General features: G+C 34.6%; 1 protein-coding gene and 2 non-coding genes across 3 annotated transcripts in view; 1 reads left to right on the top strand and 2 right to left on the bottom strand.

The window, feature by feature from the left end:
* Window positions 1-2,540: 2,540 nt before the first annotated feature.
* The window catches only part of nrv2 (sodium/potassium-transporting ATPase subunit beta-2), a 94,742-nt gene continuing 77,987 nt past the window's right edge, over window positions 2,541-19,295 (top strand). The window contains exon 1 of the mRNA XM_089630957.1: window positions 2,541-3,073. Within this exon, the coding sequence (XP_089487083.1) occupies window positions 2,836-3,073 (238 nt within the window). The 5' untranslated portion in view covers window positions 2,541-2,835. The remainder of the gene's footprint in view (window positions 3,074-19,295) is intronic.
* Window positions 11,386-11,504, bottom strand: LOC149424712 (5S ribosomal RNA). Its single transcript, XR_016302145.1, has one exon. It is a non-coding gene; the product is annotated as a 5S ribosomal RNA (ribosomal RNA).
* Window positions 11,827-11,945, bottom strand: LOC149424711 (5S ribosomal RNA). Its single transcript, XR_016302193.1, has one exon. It is a non-coding gene; the product is annotated as a 5S ribosomal RNA (ribosomal RNA).

Raw genomic sequence — 19,295 nt, 5'->3', positions numbered from 1 at the left:
GTGAATATTATCGAAAATTAGTGAAATGGCATTAATAAATAGTAGGAAAAGAATTGGTCCTAGGTGGGAACCTTGGGGGACCCCACTGAAGGCAAAAAATGTGTAAGAAGTTGTGGAAAATGAATTCTATCTACACCGTTGATGACTCATCCTTGTTGTATTTACGGCAATCTTCACCGTTGGCTCTCCTCTTACATCTCCAACCCAAATAGTAGTTGTTACTTAAGGCGATGCCATACGCAGTAATTCAAAATCATGTGTTTTTGGTTTGAAAATTTGGTCGCCTAGAAATGTTCCAGATGCTTTAAATAAATACTGCAAGTAGAATACATCTTGGCCTTTAAAATAATAGAGTTTTTTTTAGATAAGTCTTTTTATAAGCCCAGAAAAAAATAATGTAAAGGCCTATTAAAACTGCTTTAAAGTTCAAAATCTCCTACTTACGAACCCATTTTCGGTTATGATTTTATTGTATAATGTGGAAAATTAAGTTATTTATAAAATGATCGAAAAAAATCAAATATTTATGCCTGAACATCCACAAAATAAAATAAAAGGCACTTTTTGGCCATGTTTTTTTCTTGCATAAATCAAAACAGGCGGATGGTGTTAAGCGGGAATTTAAAACTTATCGCCATCTAAGTAAGGGTTGTTATTGATAGCGGCTCAATTTAAAATATTACACGACGTAGTGCATCGCCTTAATATAAATCAGACACTGTTGTTGTCAGGGGCGGTTCTAGACTGTTCTGAAAAAACGACATTATTAATGTTGTTGTAGCTGAAAATATATAAAAACCAATTAAAAAAAAAATGTTTTCAGCTTTGTTTCAATTTTACTATATGTAGCTCACTGAAAAGTTATGGACCGCCACCGATTGCTGTCACATATGGAGTTCCTCAAGACAACTTGTTGGGACCCTCTTTTATTATATACAGTTAACATAAGTTTTTTTAACACCTCTCTGGGAGAACCTGTGCTGAGGTGTTATTCACATGTATTGGGAAAGTGTTATTATGCCGTCACATAAAAACACATCATCGTCCTTGAGGTACTCGAGGAGGGTACCGTGGTGATACCCATGACAGCAGTAATGTATACACATAATAGGTTCATAGTTGTTACATTTAACATAGATTATTAAGTACCATTTACGTAAATGATGTTGGTAACAGTTTTTTAAACTTGCAAACCATCCTGCATGCTGGTGATATTAATTTTTTCATATATAATTTTATTCGAGTCAGTTTATACTGTCAGAAGCTATAAAATGATTTATATCTTTAAATACCTATTGCAATGCCCAGTCCGGTAAAAAGGTTATAAATGCTTCGTCGTGCGTTTTACCAGAAAAAAAACCTTTGTGATGGAAGCCAAATCCTGGAATTGATGTTCTGACCTTGGCTCACTTCTTTTCATATTATGATGTGTTTAGTGTTTGGCCCAACGGCAAGCTGACCGCCCCAGTCCTGCTAGGTGTGCACTATGTCACTGTATGTACACTGCGTGTAGTTAGTGAGGTAACAGTGCGGCCGCGCCAGGGTCCCGTACAAAGGATGTTCTCATGTACTGAGGAGAATATGTTCAATGGGTAATATCCGGTCACTCCCACTGACGCCGCTGTGTTCCTCGGTGCCTAGTGCCAGTGGCAGCAAGTACCAGCTCTACTAACTCTAATACTGCGAAGGGGTCATGCTGGATTCTGCGAATAAATTATTTCTTTTTGCAATATGGTAGACAAATATTACCATCAAAAGTCACCCTTCTCCGTGACGCGAACGTATGCTATAGTGGCTAGGAAACCTATCAATCTTGGTCCGCTGATGAGATGAAAGTTTTTCAAGATGTGTTTAGATTTTGGTTTAAGCACCTGCTATTCATTGTAGAGTTTACAATAAATATCCTCATCATATTTCATCAACGTTATCCAGGAAAACATTCGTCATACAAAATCACAGCACCCGTGGCTAGTGTCATTTTTCCGTCTAGTTTTTCTTTAAAAAGTCATGCATGCTGATCATACTTCCAACATCTGTTTTCCTTAATTTAATCCGGGCCTCAAGACCTGAAGAATAATATGTTGAAAACGTATGCATCTTCATCACACCAATAACATTATCCCCATTGAATGTAGTGTAAAGAAAATGAATCCTTTTTTAAACTTATTTACTTGCATAATCGCACCAACATGATGGGGAAAACTAGATTTTTTTTACTTCAAACTTCAACAGTATTTTTTTGCGAAGGGGTATAAAATAAACTCCTTTAATCCATTAAAGGAGTTTATTTTGGAGGGAAGAGAAGATACAAACGAATTGAATTAAAGGAAAGTATTAAAAATAATGTTTCGCGATATTTTCATGGGATACCATTCAGTACTTTGAGAAACTGGGAATAAAGTCATAAGTAACGAATTAAGGATGTCGCTGCAAGCACGAGGAGCTCTCAGTGTCTCCAGGTCGCCCCTCATCCGGCGGCCATAATGGCGGTCAATCAGCGAAACTGGGCTGATTGTCAGTCAAGCCATTAGGCCGACAGACCTCGCCAGATCGACTTCTGCCACTGCCAACGCCGGGACCAGTGCCGCACGACCCACCACGTCCCGCGACGCGAACACGCGCTCCTGCTTCGCAAACCGTTCAAGAACCAACAAATATACACTATATTCCGAGGAAAAGTTCCGATTACAATGTTTGTTGTGTGAATCGAAGATATTTCGCGACGGGAAAGCGCGGTTTACGTCGACGCCTATTGTCACCGACGCCGTTAGGGTCGACGATCGACGCCGTTAAGGTTGACGCTTTGTCCCACTACCGTGATCTAACTTCTCGGTCATGCCGTCAATAACGCAGACCATTGTGAACAACCCTCGGCCGTCCGTGACGTCGCTGGGCAAGATGAAGGAGGGCAAGCGCGCCTCTAAGGACAAACGCATCAGCGACCTGAACAGCATCGAGCACTTTACGCAGTATTACAGGTCCCCGGAGAACATCACCAAGAAGGCCGCCTTCAAGCGGTTCCTGTGGAACCCTAAGACGGGAGCCGTTTGCGGCAGGACCGGATCTAGTTGGTGTAAGTAAAGTTGTAGATCGTAAGATCTTGTGATATATAACGCATAATATCTTACATTCCATGATTATATTTGATCATTTTAAGAACAAAATTATACTAATAAATACACAGTAAAGAAGATAACTACCGCAACTAGGGATCGAAACTAGGTCCCAAGGACATCTGTCTTAACGGGACAATACTTATAACCACTAAGCTATTAAACCTGATTATTTTCCGTGACTTTTTGTAGATCTCATAATCTGAATCTAATAACAATATTTTCCTTACTTATCAATTCCTACATTTTTGGCTGCTACCTTTGTGTGATTATATTGTCTTGGGTACCTTGATGTGTTTCGTGTTTCGTTCAGATTTGTTTATAACATTGATGTATCCTTCAAAAGTTATTCCAATAAATTTAATATGATTTTATTCTATTTATGTTAAATTCCACACACTTAATTAAAAAAAACTTACCTTACTAAATTTACCCATTTCTATTGTTACTGTGTATTATGATCTCTTTTTTAGAACAGATAGTAAAGTGATCATTGTAATTGAACCTACCTCATTTTCAAAATTCCTTGCGTTTATGATCACTTCTACAATAATAATAAAATTTTAAAAAACCCTTAATAGGTTCCTGAATTAAAAAAAAATGGAAATTATTATCTTTTGATATTTATTGTGTACACCGTACAAGAGTCCAAGCCGCCATTATCCAACAAAACTACGACATTCCCGTTAAATAGTGTGTTAAGTTCAGTACCTAATGAGGTTGCAATGAGTGGGAGCTAGGTGTGAAAGTGTAATGGTACGTACACATTTGCGAACCGAAACTCGAGCTGAGCCACAAATTACGGGAAAGGAATGAAGCAACTGCAAGCGGTGTTTCGTTCCTTTCCCATAAGTTGAGGTTCAGCTCGGCAGTTTGGCTCACGTATGTATACGCAGCATACCTTTGAGAAATGTATGATTATTCAATCCTGGTTGCTAAACAGGCTAAAGCCATTTCAAGCACCTTTTCTATTACAAATGAGACTCTCATCGGTACTGAATAATAATAAGTAATACTGAAAGTATATCTCTTTGAATAGTTATTTGCATTAACTCCACGCAGGAGTTATTAATTAATTAATTAATATTAATTGCCGGAAAGACCTATATCATCTTTGAAGATGCTGTGTGGAGGGTCTACCTAAAGAAAGGAGGGGGAGAAAGTTCTGGGAAGGAAAACTTAAGACGGGTGAGTAGGATTCTAGGGCTCTGTGTTTCCATGAGTTACAGAAGTATAAATCCATCTCTCCCAGTGCGTGGGTGGAAACACGGAAAACAGATCCTGTTAAAAAGACAGCATGCATTCCTGATAAAATATTAGTCAATCAGAATATATCGAGAACACGTGTTCTTTTCCGAATAGATATCATGACGGCATGCTGCAATAAAAATCAACTTCCGAAAATGCTCAGTTATGTGTTTTACGAGGTCACAAAAGATCGTATATTTTAATTACAAAATGAAAGATACATCACTGAAGCATACGGTGACTTATAAGGACTTAGGAATTGTGTATGACGCTCGCTTAACATTTCACGCTCACATTGAAAAGATCTGTAAATCAGCTACAAGAATGTTAGGTTTTGTCATACACAATTCAAAGGAACTGACAAACCTTGCAGTCATTAGGCTGCTTTACTTTGGCTTAGTGCGTAGCATTCTCGAGAGTGGATCTCAGGTATGGGGGCCAGAGGACACTGTCTACGTACTAATGGTCGAGAAAATACAAAAAAAAATTTTACGATACCTCTACATGAGAGAGTTTGGTTTTTACCCATGGCTGTTTCCAACAGCATTTATCTCGGGAATGCTGAATATCTGCAGCCTTAGTTCCAGACGGGACGTCGCATTATTGTTGATGGCTTACAAGCTTCTGAATGGTTTACTATCAATTCCAGACATTCTGTCAAAAATAGGACTTTATGTCCCGGATAATTTCACGAGAGGCCGCCAACACAGGCTTTTAATTCTTCCCAGGTCCAGAACTAACTTACCGATGGTGATGCCCCTGGGAAGACTCACTAGGTTAATTAACTCCCTTGCAGCTAACTTGGATATTTTCCATATGTCCTACAACGACTTTAAGCGCGAAATATTGTATTTGTCTTAACTGAATAATTATGTATAAATTTTTTTCCATATTTTGTTTACCGCTTTTGCATATGTTTTAACTGTATACTTATGTATAAAATTTTCTTCCATAATTTGTTTACCGCTTTTGCAATGTATTGGTTTTTTTACTGTTTTTGCAAATAAATAAATAAATAAAAAATAAATAAAAAAAATATAAAAAAATAAGAATGTCTGTATCAGTATCAGTATTTGCACCAACACGTGTTCCGCCGTCCGCATAAAACATTGGCTTTTGACTGATACTTTGTTACCAACTCTTTCAATGCATTCGTTATAGGCAAGCAGTCCCATTTTTAACAGGAAAACGAATTATAAGACCTTATATTTAAAAGATTAACGGTATTTCATATCAATAAGTTTTTTCCGTGCAGGAGCATCCGCCACCAAGACCTGAACAAAAACCTCTTCCCATGATTCCCGGGCAGCCCTACAAAGTCACCAAACGTAGAAAACCACTTTGGCTGAATAATGGCAGAGATTTTGGCTATCCCATGAATGGTTCCCGGGGTGGTGGTGCCCATACGCGCCTCCGTAGTGCAATACATTAGTGGAAGGGGTGGGTGACTTTTTATATGGGGCCTATTTCTTGCGGGAGGTTTTTTTAAGGCCATGCACTACGTAGTAATGCAAAATCATGTGTTTTTGGTTTGAAAATTTGGTCGCCTAGAAATGTTTCAGATGCTTTAATGAAATACTGCGAGTAGAATACATCTTGTCCTTTGAAATAATCGAGTATTTTTTATATAAGTCTTTTTATAAGCCCAAAAAAATAATGTATAAGGCCTATGAAAACTGCTTTAAAGTTCAAAATATCCTACTTACGAACCCATTTTCGGTTATGATTTTATTTTATAATGTGGTAAATTAAGTTACTTATAAAATGATCGGAAAAAAATTAAATATTTGTGCATGAACATCCACAAAATAAAATAAAAGGCACTTTTTGGCCATGTTTTTTTCTTGCATAAATCAAAACAGGCGGATCTACGTGAGGGCTGTTATTGATAGCGGCTCCATTTAAAATATTACACGACGTATTGCATCGCCTTAACTATAAATCCTACACCTTTATTAAATTAAAGCATAGAGAAATATGTATTACTGATATTGAACTTTAATAAGTCACTTTATAATAACGCATCTCCGACCGATCTGTCATTTCTCCATAAACACAAAAAATGTTTTGTGTGTAAAACGATGGGAGAATGTAAATCAAGCCCCTTGAAGTATGTACTTATTTCTTCCATTCCCATACTGACCATTTCCGAGTAAAATATTAGTAATTCAGAATATATTTGAACACGTGTTCACGCAGGTTGCCTTGTCCCAATAAATATGATGGTAGAGGTGGGAAAATATCATTATTTTCAACAAAACGTGTTCTGACTTCCTCGGAACATATTCGTGCTTTACTGATAGTTTGTTATGAAAATTTTCAATTCATTCTTTATAGGCCTCCATTCCCGTTTTTAACAGGAAAACGAATAATTTGACCGGATTTGTAATAAATCTGTTTAAATAAAAATGTTAATATTCGTTTGTTCAAAATCTTTAATCTCCAAAAGTTCTTCACCGGTTGCATTGAAATTTTGACACAACTTTGCATTCGAATACGCACGTGTATTTATATACCTATATCATAAGGATGTCACATCTGTAACAGATAAAAACAGCGGTTTTTTTTTAAACAGCGCCATCTGTTGGACGTAAAAGCAACACGCGCTATGGTTTCTATACCTGCATAGACAGACTGAGCCATAACAACTCGTGGCCGGGTACTGCTAGTTAATAATATTTCATATCAGTAAGTTTTCTCCGGTTGTCGCCGTCTCGAATATGTAAATAAATGTGTCTGTTTGTCTGTTAGCAGTGGGTACAAGTAACGAATTTCTATTTGCGCGTGTCAATTGAATTTAATACCTACACGTAACGACAATATTATTAAAATACTGAAGACAATATTAGTGATTTTTTCAAACGAAAATCTGAAACAGAAAAATCAGAAAAGGAAACGGTCCAAGGGTCCTGGGTTCGAGTCCCAGATGTGACCGTTTCCTTTTCTGATTTTTCTGTTTCAGATTTTCGTTTGAAAAAATCACTAATATTGTCTTCAGTATTTAAATATTATAATTTGAGGTTTTACTCAATAAGTTATTCCGAAAAATAATAAACAATATTATTATTTTTCCGGTTCATATAACAAGTTCGTTGGGTGTTTTAATGTCAAAAGAGGTGCTATCAGGATGATATTTTAATTTATAGAATATTTGTGATGTTAGGAAAAAATAGGGGTAAATCATCAATCAGTGATATGACAGATAAAACATAATACTTCCTAACCATACCCTTCCTAACCAAAGAAGAATCAAAAACGAAAGAACATCTTACTCTTGAATCAACAACAAATAAATAATGGGATGGCCGTACGTTGAGATTTATTAGTAGATACTAAAGTTAGTTTGCCACTCAAGCGACATTTGGCAAACTATGCCAAGTTTGCAAAAACGTTTTGAGCGATCACTGGCCATAATGTGCCAAATTAATAAAACCTAAAAATATGGGATAAACGGTCAAATCTAAGTGAATTAATTCGCTTTAAACCACAGTAAGCAGTTTTATATGTTTCCATATTAATATTTTGAGATATAAATTAAATAATATGGCGAATAATAATAATACTTGGATGACCTGTATAGCGTCGTTTTTGTGCAAAAACACCTCAAGGGCGCTGTACAAACTTATAATACATTTCTACAGTTACAGATCTATGTTATTACTTAACTATTTATGGAGAAAATATACAGTACAATACTTAACTGGTAGGTCACTTGAGATTAACACTTAATCAACATTATCTAATTGTTTATTGGCGAAATTTAGATACTGGATTTAGGACTTAATTGAAAAATTGAATATAACTGGACTTTCTCTTAGGATTGGTATATTTAATTTAAGGGCACGACAGCTTAAAAAGGTAGTTTTGTTGCTTCTGAAGGAAGGTTTCTTCGGACAGACTTGAGTTGTCTTAGGTGAAAAAAACCGGTGCTTACAGTCCTATTTATTTGACTTTTAAACAAAAAGTCTGAATCTAAATTGACACCGAGAAGTTTGACTGTTGTTTTTGGGATGATATCGCTGCCGGAAATAGTAATAGGTGAATTGTCTACGAAATGTTGACGTTTGTTTGTGGCTGCCCAGAGAAACTCAGTCTTAGATAGATTGAGCTTCAGCTTGTTTGAAGACATCCAACGAGTCATTGCTTCTAGACATTCAGTTATACGGATTTTGAGACTATTGATTTCATTTGGAGCGCAGTAAAAATAAACTTGCTGATCATCAGCGTAGCAGTGAGACAAGAGATCAAATGACTCGATTATTTTGGTGACATCATTTATAAAAAGGATGAAGAGAAGTGGACCCAAAACGGATCCCTGGGGTACCCCTGAAGAAAGTGTTGCGAAGTTGGACAATTTATTTCCAACCCTCACGGCTTGTAAGCTATTGGATAAATAGGATACCAGCCAATTTTTATGTCGGAATTCAAACCAAATGTTTCCTCTAATCTATTAATGAGGAATTCATGATCAATCGTGTCAAACGCTGCACTCGTGTCTAGGAGTGAGATAAGTGATAAAGTGAAGAAGTAATGTATATATATCTCAAAAATCGCTCGAGTGGATGTATGTAGTATGTATTTTCCAGTACAATGCGGAAGAAGCTTCTGAAATAAACACATTCTCAAAATACCGGTGAAAAATACAGGAGTTTTTTTACGGACTTGCGAAATAGACATAAAAAAGATATCTCCAATGTCCTCACCAGCTCGTGTGGGACATAAAACAAACTTTTCTAAGACGAAGTCGAGAAAAACATTGCGCCTTAAGGATTTGAGTGCGGTACTAGTTCGATGTTTACCTGTCTCCAAAAGGAGAGGGTACCAGGGGAATAACAAAATAGTAATAATTCCGGTGGCGTGTCTTTGTGTAACTCCGGTTAAATCACCTCTAGAACTAGTATTTGCTTTGATTTTCTAAATTTGAATTGATTGTGGAAACGATTCAAACTAGCGATAAGTAGGATTCAAAAATTATTTTATTATTTAATAATTCGAAATTTTAAATACTGTGTTAAATTCTCGATAAAATTTTGCTAGATGTCGTAATTTTTTTAAGTTTGAGGTATAATATATTTAACTAATTACTTTCTTCTTAAAGCCTAAAATTATAATATCCAGTTTTCAAAGGTCAGCGCTGGTGATAAATAAATCACTTGTACACGGAGAAAAAATAAAAATTCTAATTTATCAAGAATCTCTCCAAATTTTTGGTAATCCAGTTAAAAACGGAATTGTAGGCCGTTTCCTGGTAAACTTTTAGCAAATTCCTTATATGTTGGAACACGTATTCATGCACCTGCGTTTGTGTTAGTAATATGTATTGACGATATGCGAAAATATTAGGATTTTTATAAACAATACATTCGTATTTTGATGAAAGTGTATCAGGCCTGCAATCCCGTTTGTAACCTATTTTCGAATAATTTGAAGAGATTCCTAATAAATTATTAATACTCAAAATGAGTTTAGTGTAAATCACCACTCTACCATTACAACGCACCTACCCTTTTCTCATATCATAGGTATGAAGCCCGTTATTCTTAGGAAATACTGTATTTTAAAAATGCATGTCATATTATTCTTGCCATATCGTTGAGGGATGATTGCTATTACTCTCTTTATTTCCGAGGGTATCAATCAGGAGATTAAAACCGTCTTGATTTATTCTTAATCAAGAACACTTCTTATCTGGAACTACTTCAAATTCTCGTCTTTCATTTATGTGGCTTTCTTCTAAAAATATGTAAGTTTTTCCATATTTATTTTGTTACTATTTCGCCTCAAAATTAAGCAATCTTCCGAATTCGAAAAGAACCTTCCGATTTTGGGTAAAGATTTTTCGATTTTCAGGTGCCAAGGTTAGATTCAGTCGTGGTGACCCACCTCTTTCCCGTCTCGTTCTAAGTAACAGAGCGCTTTCAAGGACTCAAATTGTCAAAGGAGACCATATTCATTTTGAATTAATCTAGACTGTCGAGTGTCCCTGCACTGCCGGAATTATCACCTAATATGGAAGATGGATAAGTACCTTACAGATAAAGATCAATAATGGATGAAGGTAGACTTTATGGGCAAAGCAAACACACATTACAATGAAATAGTTCATAAAAAACTGCAGATTTTTCTTGAAAATTGTTTTACTTCAAACTTACTAAAAAGAGCAATTTCCTTATAGGCCTCGTGAAATATGAAAAATAACACAAAACCACAGATATAACAGCTACGCAATATGAAGAGATAATTATAAAAGGGGACGTAACTATGTATGCAGCGATGGTGCAAATATTTGTACTTTAGATAATATTTAGAGGCGTCGCAAATGTATGAAAGTCTTTGAATTTCAAATGCAATTCATTTGAAACGCGCCATTGTTATTCCCATATATTGACTCTCAAATTCAGACTATTCAAAATTAATTCCACTTAAAATTTTGCATATTAGTTCCATAAGGATGCTGGTGGTAATAATTTCCTAAACGGCGTTTCCGGGCACTTGGCGATACTTTCCGGTTACTCCCCTCCCCCCGTAAATATTCTGAAGAACCGGTTCCTTTTTCTCTAAAAACCCACGTCCCCCCTCCCCAACCCCCTTAGTATGGTAAATCCCCTTCCCCTCCTATCGTTTTTGAAGTGAAACTTCTTTACGCGCGTCATGCAATTTCGAGGAGTAAAACCAACTCATGACCGAAACGAAAATGCGGGACCGATTAAAGTTCATTTGATGTAGTAAAAGTTTTGAAGTAAAATATAAATGCTTCTTAGCTCATCTCGACAACTGGCGTTGGTGGTGTAATGGTCAGCATAGTTGCTTTCGAAGCAGTTGATCCGAGTTCGATTCTCGGCCATGGAATATTATTTTTTTGTTTTTAAGGAATTTTTTTTTTTTAATGGTTGACCATAATATCAATCCACTAAGTAATATTTTAGGCCTGTAGCATAATTGAAAAGTTAAAGAATGATATAAAATTTTTTATGATGTTAACGATAAAAAAATGAAAAAAAACATAAAATTAAAATAAAAAATGGGCCAACGGCACGCGGTGTTCCCAAGCGGTCACCCATCCAAGTACTGACCGCGCCCAATGTTGCTTAACTTCGGTGATCGGACGAGAACCGGTGTGTTCAAAATGGTATGGTCGTTGGCAAAAGTTAAACAATATTAATTTCTATTCTACCTGCCAATAAATATATGAAAATTAGTATAAAAAAGCCCTAATAATATTGAAAAAATTAGCAAGGTGTGTGCGAGGTTGATAAAAATAATCATTACATACGCGCTTGAAAAAGATCGTAATTACATTAATAAGTTTGTAGGAATTTTTTTTTTCAATGGTTGACCATAATATCAATCCACTAAGTAATATTTTAGGCCTGTAGCATACTTGAAAAGTTAAAGAATTTTATGATATTATTAATTATAGTAATGATAAAAAAATAAAAAAAACATGAAATTAAAATAAAAAATAGGCCAACGGCACGCGGTGTTCCCAAGCGGTCACCCATCCAAGTACTGACCGCGCCCAATGTTGCTTAACTTCGGTGATCGGACGAGAACCGGTGTGTTCAACATGGTATGGTCGTTGGCAAACGCTAAACAATATTAATTTCTACTCTACCTGCCAATAAATATATGAAAATTAGTATAAAAAAGCCCTAATAATACTGAAAACATTAGCAAGGTGTAAATATTATATACCTAGTTTAACTCACTCTCCTAACTCATCTTCGCTGTCTACAGGCAGAGCGCACGACTGTGGTCGTGAAGAACCGAGGTTCGATCCCCGCTTTAACTAATTTTTTTTTTCTTTTTTTATAACTTTTAATTTTTTTTATCACATGCTACTTATAAATATGTCAATAGACAGAAAAAAAGAGAGAATGAAATGAAAAGAGAGAGAGAGAAGAATACTAGAAGTTTCACTTCTGTCTTGCGTAGGCTTGACACACCCATTTTTTTTTTTTTCTTTTTGAGGAACCGGTTCCAAAATTTATTTTCCACATCGGTCTCCGGTAACTGGAGCCGCAGTAACAATCCACTTCATGTTTCATATGTCAACCATCTCTAATAGGCGGATATCCTGCAGCTTATCTTATAAAGCGCCTCATGTCATATTCCGTTCATACTACTTTATAAGTCTGACTTCAATGTCGCGTTGTACCAATGGTGATGAGTATTAGCTTGCTGCTTGCGACAACAGATGGCTCGTTTATAAAGTTCGCTGTTAACAAAAAAAACCTGTATATTAATTTGTTAATTAATGTTTTTATCTCTCTAATGCCCTTCCTGTTTAACAAATTGTTAGTATTTTATTTATGGATTAACTTGATGAGTAAAACCTCAAAATATAATATTTAATTATTAATTATTGACAATTTTATTCAAACGAAAATTTGAAACAGAAAAAGACACGGTCACATCTAGTTAAATAGAAGGGTCCTAGGTTCGTATCCTATATGTGACCTTTTCGTTTAGTAATCGCTCTATACTGTCTACAATATTGTCTTCAATAATTAAATTGATTGTAAATGCAGTTGATTCCGAGTTTAGAAATCACCAAAAATTCGAAACTGCACTTCTGATACCCTTATATTTTCATTTTATATTGCTACATTCATTGAATCGACCAACTACCATATCGCTAAATGCTCGATTTAAGAGGAATCTACAAGCCAAAAATGTGTATATTCTTGGTATACCTTATATTGTTGGTAATAGGCATTAAAATTGCTTGAGAAACGAAGTCTAGAAACGTTCGATTTAAAAACTGGTTTTTATTTATTTTGTAAATAATTTTTATAAGAAGACAAAAAAAATTATCAAGTGAAACTGTCACACGTAATCTTAGCTATAATACTGTATTTTTTTAAAGTTGTTTCCTTTACGCGTTCATACATTTCTATTGAAAAAATATTTCGATTATTAGTTTACATTTATATTTTTTATTGAGTAATTTATTTTTTCATTTGTATTCTACTCAAACGAAACGATAGGAAAACCTTCAATTTATCTAAAACATATTTTTTGGGATTCATAATGCACGTATAAAGATTAATCAAAATAATGATTTAGCATTAAGCTTCGCCTTAAGATAAAATGTGATATTAAACAATTTTTTTTTTCTGACTACCTCCGACTGAATTAGACGTTAATTAGGTTTTAACCCTAGAGTGGGCGCGTGGGGAGCATTTTGCCGCTCGTTTTCGTGGACAATTTTAAGTAGGAATATTGCAATTTAATTTATTTATTTTCTCAGGATTTAAGTAAAACACAAATAAAAAATAACAAATCAACATATTTATTGAACTCTGTTAAAGGATCCTTGGTTTTCAGTCGATTTATAAAATTTAATATTTTTATTTACTTTTTTAAGTTATCTTACATTATCCTTCTATAATATTTATAAAAATGGAAAAAAATAAAAAATTTAAATATTTTCTAAATCTACAGGATATGCTTTGGCGAAACAGTATTCACATAAGTATGTGCAATGTTAATTGCACGGCAATTTTGAGCATCTGTAAGACCCTTTTTTCGTGCACCTATTTTTCTTTGATGGACATATACTGCATTTGCCTTCCTTCTTTGAAGATGATGCTTGTTCTATAGGAACAAAGCAAGCAATTCGGTTCCTCAGAGGAATATTTAAGATGTCTACAGAACACCTTGCGGTCATATATGGCTTAACCAGGACAATCTCAATCTCCTTCAAGTACTGTCGGCGTAGCATCAAGTGTTCAGTATTGGCTTTATAAATTATTTGGCTATTTATACCGGCAATATTCATCATTGAAAAAAAACCACCTCATTGGTCTCATATGAATTTTATTCAAAATTCTGGCATGGTTCTGGACATGTATGATACACTGAAATAAAAGGGCTTTTTTTTATTTTTTGCGATAAAAGTATCATAAAATATAAGTCTACATTTCAATTTTGTAAATAAACAACTCATATTTACTCTAAGCATAATATAATGACTTGCGTTTATAATGCTACATAATAGAACATTCACTTTTCATTCTACCCACAATACTGTAATTTATTGGTGAACTAAGAGTGTCCGACTTCTTATTAGTTTCTTTATTTAGTACCCACTATATTAGTCATAAGTAATTCTTATATCTAGTTTTAAGTAAGTATCACTTTTTTAATAATAAGTGAATAGTTTTCATTTTGAGGAAATAAATGTATTAAACCGTAAATAATATAGAGCACAATTTTTACTTACGTGAGTAGGCGCGCAGTGAGCAAATCGCCGCCGGACGACACTTGATGGTAACAACTTTCTTCTTAAGCAGCCTCCTGCGTACCGATGGCGTCCAATCTTTTGGCACAGGTTGCGAACGATAGTGGGGGCAGCTACTAAAAAGTGCAAAGTTTACGCGCAATAGATTTTAGAATTATCAACGTTTTTTTGCAGAGGGCGGCAAAATTCTCATAGCCCGCCCACTCTAGGGTTAAACGAATATTAAGTTAAAATAAATACATCAAAACTGAAATAAAAATGTATTAAGTAAGGGTAGTGGAACAGCATTATCAATATGATTTCTTCGTTTTATAGCTTTAAACATTAATTCTCAGGTTTAATAAATAATTAATAATTAATAATTATTAAAATTAGTAAAATAATAATAAAATAATAATAAATAATAATAATAGTTTAATAATTAGTAAAAGAATATGATCGCCATTGTGGGGGTTAATCAACTAATGTATAAATATCGTCTTTGATAATCTTGTGACTCTCACAATTTTTTTTCCTGTGCGAGACCACAACTCGACCAGTTTATTTTCCAGATCTGAATAGCGAATTACACAATGTCTACAAGACAGAAATTAGCGATGTACTGAACAGAAATTAACAAATAAACATATTGGAATTCCATTTTTTCAATGATTGCTTGAATCTGGACTCTAGTACAAGCTTACATTATAAGATATTTAATTTAAAAAATGTCGTAGGTACCCTAAAAATGTGTCCATCTTCAGGGCAGATGTGAACAGACATGGACAGATAATGAACATTGTAACGATCTCCGAAACGTTGGCTAACGAAAGAGAAAGTGCAACGCGGCATTTTTACCCAAACATTAATCACGATAATACTTTTGGTCCCCAATATCTCAAATCATATTTGCTTTATTATACACCGAGAAAGCTTCCTGATAAAAAAATATTGCTAGTTTATTAAGAATCTCTTCAAAATATTCGTAGTCCTGTTAAAAACGGGATTGTAGGCAATTAATGAATTAATTGACTTATAAAACTGGTAAAATACCTATGTTTTGTCAACGTCTTTATAAAAAAACCTAAAATTTTTGCATTCCGTCATGATATATTATTAAAAATTAAAACAAACGCAGGTGTTTGAACATGTGTTCCGATATTATTATGAATTTACTAACAGAGTATCAGGAAGCGGCTAGCCGTCCCATTTTTAACAGAATTACCAATAATTTGAAGAAATAATTTAATAAATCAACATTCCTCATTTTTCTATGGTGCAAAAAAAAATTGTACCGTCTCGAGAACGCAGATGGATTAATAATGTGCATTAATAGTTTTCATTTCCACAGCTCATTTAAAATACTCTTACCTTGAATGGTTGTGTTGAAACCACGGAACAAAATATCCCATGAAGTGTGAACTTTACCGATTTGAAAGAAAACTGTTGTCGCCAATTCACATTAGACCTCACGAGATGGTGAGATGGTTGCAGGCAGACCAATTAAAATGGAAATCGGTTCAAAAGAGGCCAAGAGAAATATAATTTCCATCAGGGCCAATGTCATCTTTGGAAATGCGATGCTTGAGTTCTGGGAATGAAAAAGGTATGAGGGGTGGTATAGGAATCTGGGTGCAAGTGTGTCCAGGAGTGACGGACATATACATATATCCATCTCAATGCGGTGCAGTTGGTGGCCAGGCATCCGCTGCCAAGACCTAGGCGAACCTCACCCCATAAACTCGAGCACCCCTGCGAACCAAATGGAGAGGCGAGTATGGGTACCACCGCCTCAGGAACCATCCATTGGATAACCAACACCTTTGCCATAGGTCTCCCAAGAAAGAATGATGATATCTGAAATTTCACCATAGTAAGAGAAAATTGACCTGACTTACTTCTTACACAACACACTTATATTGATTTATCTCCTCAATGGTTTTGAAAGTATGTTGTCTCTTGTATGCTGATGACGCGGTGCTGATTGCTAATAGTGTAGATGATCTGCAGTCTCTCGTGTCTAGAATGAACGAAGTATGCATGAAGAATGAGTTAATGATGAATGTAAGTAAGTCTAAAGTAAGGGTGTTTGAAAGAGAGAGTACGAAAACAATGTGCAATATAGCTGTGAATGAGGAATACTCGGAGCAGGTAGATGAGTTTGTGTATTTAGGAAGCATGTTTACGAGAGGTGGAAAGGCTGACAGAGATATTGAAAGAAGAGTAAATGCAGGTAACTCCATTAATGGAGGACTGAACGCAGTTGGCGCTAACAAAAAATTGTCCAAAGAAGCGAAGTTAGCAGTCCATAATGGAGTGCTGGTGCCTACCATGATGTATGGAAGTGAGGCATGGAACTGGCAAAGAAAGGATGAAAGTAGATTGTAAAAAAAAAGCGAAAAAAATAAAGAAAATGAAATAAAAATTTGTCTCTTGACTGAACGAAATGAAGACCTAGAAAAAAGAATAATAGCGATCGAGATTGACCAAGAAAACAGGAACAGACGAATCAACAATACTTGTTTGGAACTTCGAGGACTTCCAGAATTCAAAGAGGAAACATCACAAACCTTAAAAGACATTATATTCAACACCAGTAAAATAGTAGACTGCCAACTAAATACAAATGATATTTATAATATATATAGAGTATCACAAAGAAACAAAAATATTCCTCCAACAGTTAAACCTAGGTCAGTGGTAATTAACTTTAATTCAATACCGTTAAAAGAGGAACTCCTTAATGCTATAAAAAATATAATAGGTCTTGCGAAAATATTGGGGACAAACTAAACACGGGAACAATCGGATTGTCTGGCCCAATTACACCCATATACGTCTCAGAACTCCTCACGTCTAAAGGCAAACGGCTTTGGTATCTAGCTCGCCAACGTGCGACGGAATGTAAATATAGGTACGTCTGGACGAAAGCAGGTCTAATCTACATGAAAAAAGATGACTCTTCTCGACCTATATTAATAGACTCAGAACAAGCTATACCGAAGCTCTGACTACCTGCTCTTTATTCTGATTATCGTGATAAAACTACTGACTACCGCTTTATATCGCCATTTCATACTCTATTACATAACAGCACTATATTATATGAACACCTAGGTTTTTGCATAACTCCAATTTGTACTGGAACAATTTTAATCCTAATTTTAATTTTAACTTTAATTTTAATCTTTATTCTCTCTAGAATGGTAACTACACTTATTATAAGATTATTATTTGATTTATTAGTAATATTACTAATAATTCGGCAAAAGAGAACTCTAATCAACATATTTTATATAACCCAGATATTACTTATTTTTCATACTTATACTACTTTTTACTGTCTTTTGAAAGAGAAAATGCCACACACCAACTACATACGTTATTTATTTCCTGGATTTTATTTCAGATATTATTTCTTACTCATATATATTTTAATTTTCCTAATTACATCATTTTGTTTACAGTTTTGTCGCTACATATTTCGTACTACAAGTATTTATATGATAATAAAATACTGTTTTATAACTTTACCCAGAAAACAACAATTAATTTTTGAATTCTAATGGTAATAAACGATCTTCAACATGAAATCGATAGTATCTTAGTGCCAAATACTGAAATAATTTTTGAAAACATTAACAAAATTATGCAATTTAATTGGGAATCTAATAGGATTAATATTGTTCATCAAAATATTAGAACGATGGGAAACTTGGATGATTTTCTTATATTTTTGGAAAAAATAAAAGCTGTGGTAAAGTTCCATGTACTAATTCTCACTGAATGCAGGTTAAATGATTCATACATAGCCAAACAAATTTCAGGCTATAACGAATACCATACAACATCGCATATTAACCAAAATAGCGGAGTAGTAGTATATATCGACAACACATTAAATTCCTTAGTACAAGAAATAAACATAAATCAGTGTAATTGTTTAAAAATCAACATTAATGAAAATTTAGGTATCCTAGCTATCTACCGATCACCATCGTTCAATGACATCCAAGATTTCCTGGAAAATCTTATTGGTGAGTTAAAAAAAACTAAGGATTATGCACAATATGTACTGATCGGGGACATGAATATAAATACTATAGGAGAAGTATTGCATAGGCAGTCCGACGACTACTTATGTGCTATGGCTGAAAGTAACTTTATTTCCAATATTAATTCTCCAACTAGGGTACAAGGTAGCTCTAGCTTATGTTTGGATCATATATATACCAGAAATATAACAAATTCAAATGCATTTGTAATACATAATACAATCACTGATCATTACACCACTGCAATCAGTATCCCAAACTCAACACCCAAAAAACATAAAATTAATCACAAACAGATTATCGATTATGAGGCTTTATTAAATGATCTTAATAATAAAAATTGGGAATATGTTTATAAAGAGACTGAAGTTAACAATGCTCTAAACTATTTTATTAATGAAATCAATACATTCATAACAAAACACACAATAACTAAACGCATTCCATATAGTAAAATACATCTCACACCATGGATTACCAACGGCATTGTTAAATCTATACACAAAAGAAATCACCTTCATAAAATAGCTAAACGAGACCCATTGAACGATACTAAACAGCAAAACTATTACCGTTACCGTAATATTTGCAAAACCGTTATTCGCAAATGTAAAGAGCGTTATTATAAATTCTTACTTGATAAGGATAATTCCA

The sequence above is a fragment of the Hesperophylax consimilis genome, chromosome 4, assembly GCF_061612785.1.
Source record: "Hesperophylax consimilis isolate HC1 chromosome 4, BYU_Hcon_1.0, whole genome shotgun sequence".
NCBI classification, from domain to species: Eukaryota; Metazoa; Arthropoda; class Insecta; order Trichoptera; family Limnephilidae; genus Hesperophylax; species Hesperophylax consimilis.
This window is presented reverse-complemented; position numbering and strand designations above follow the sequence as displayed.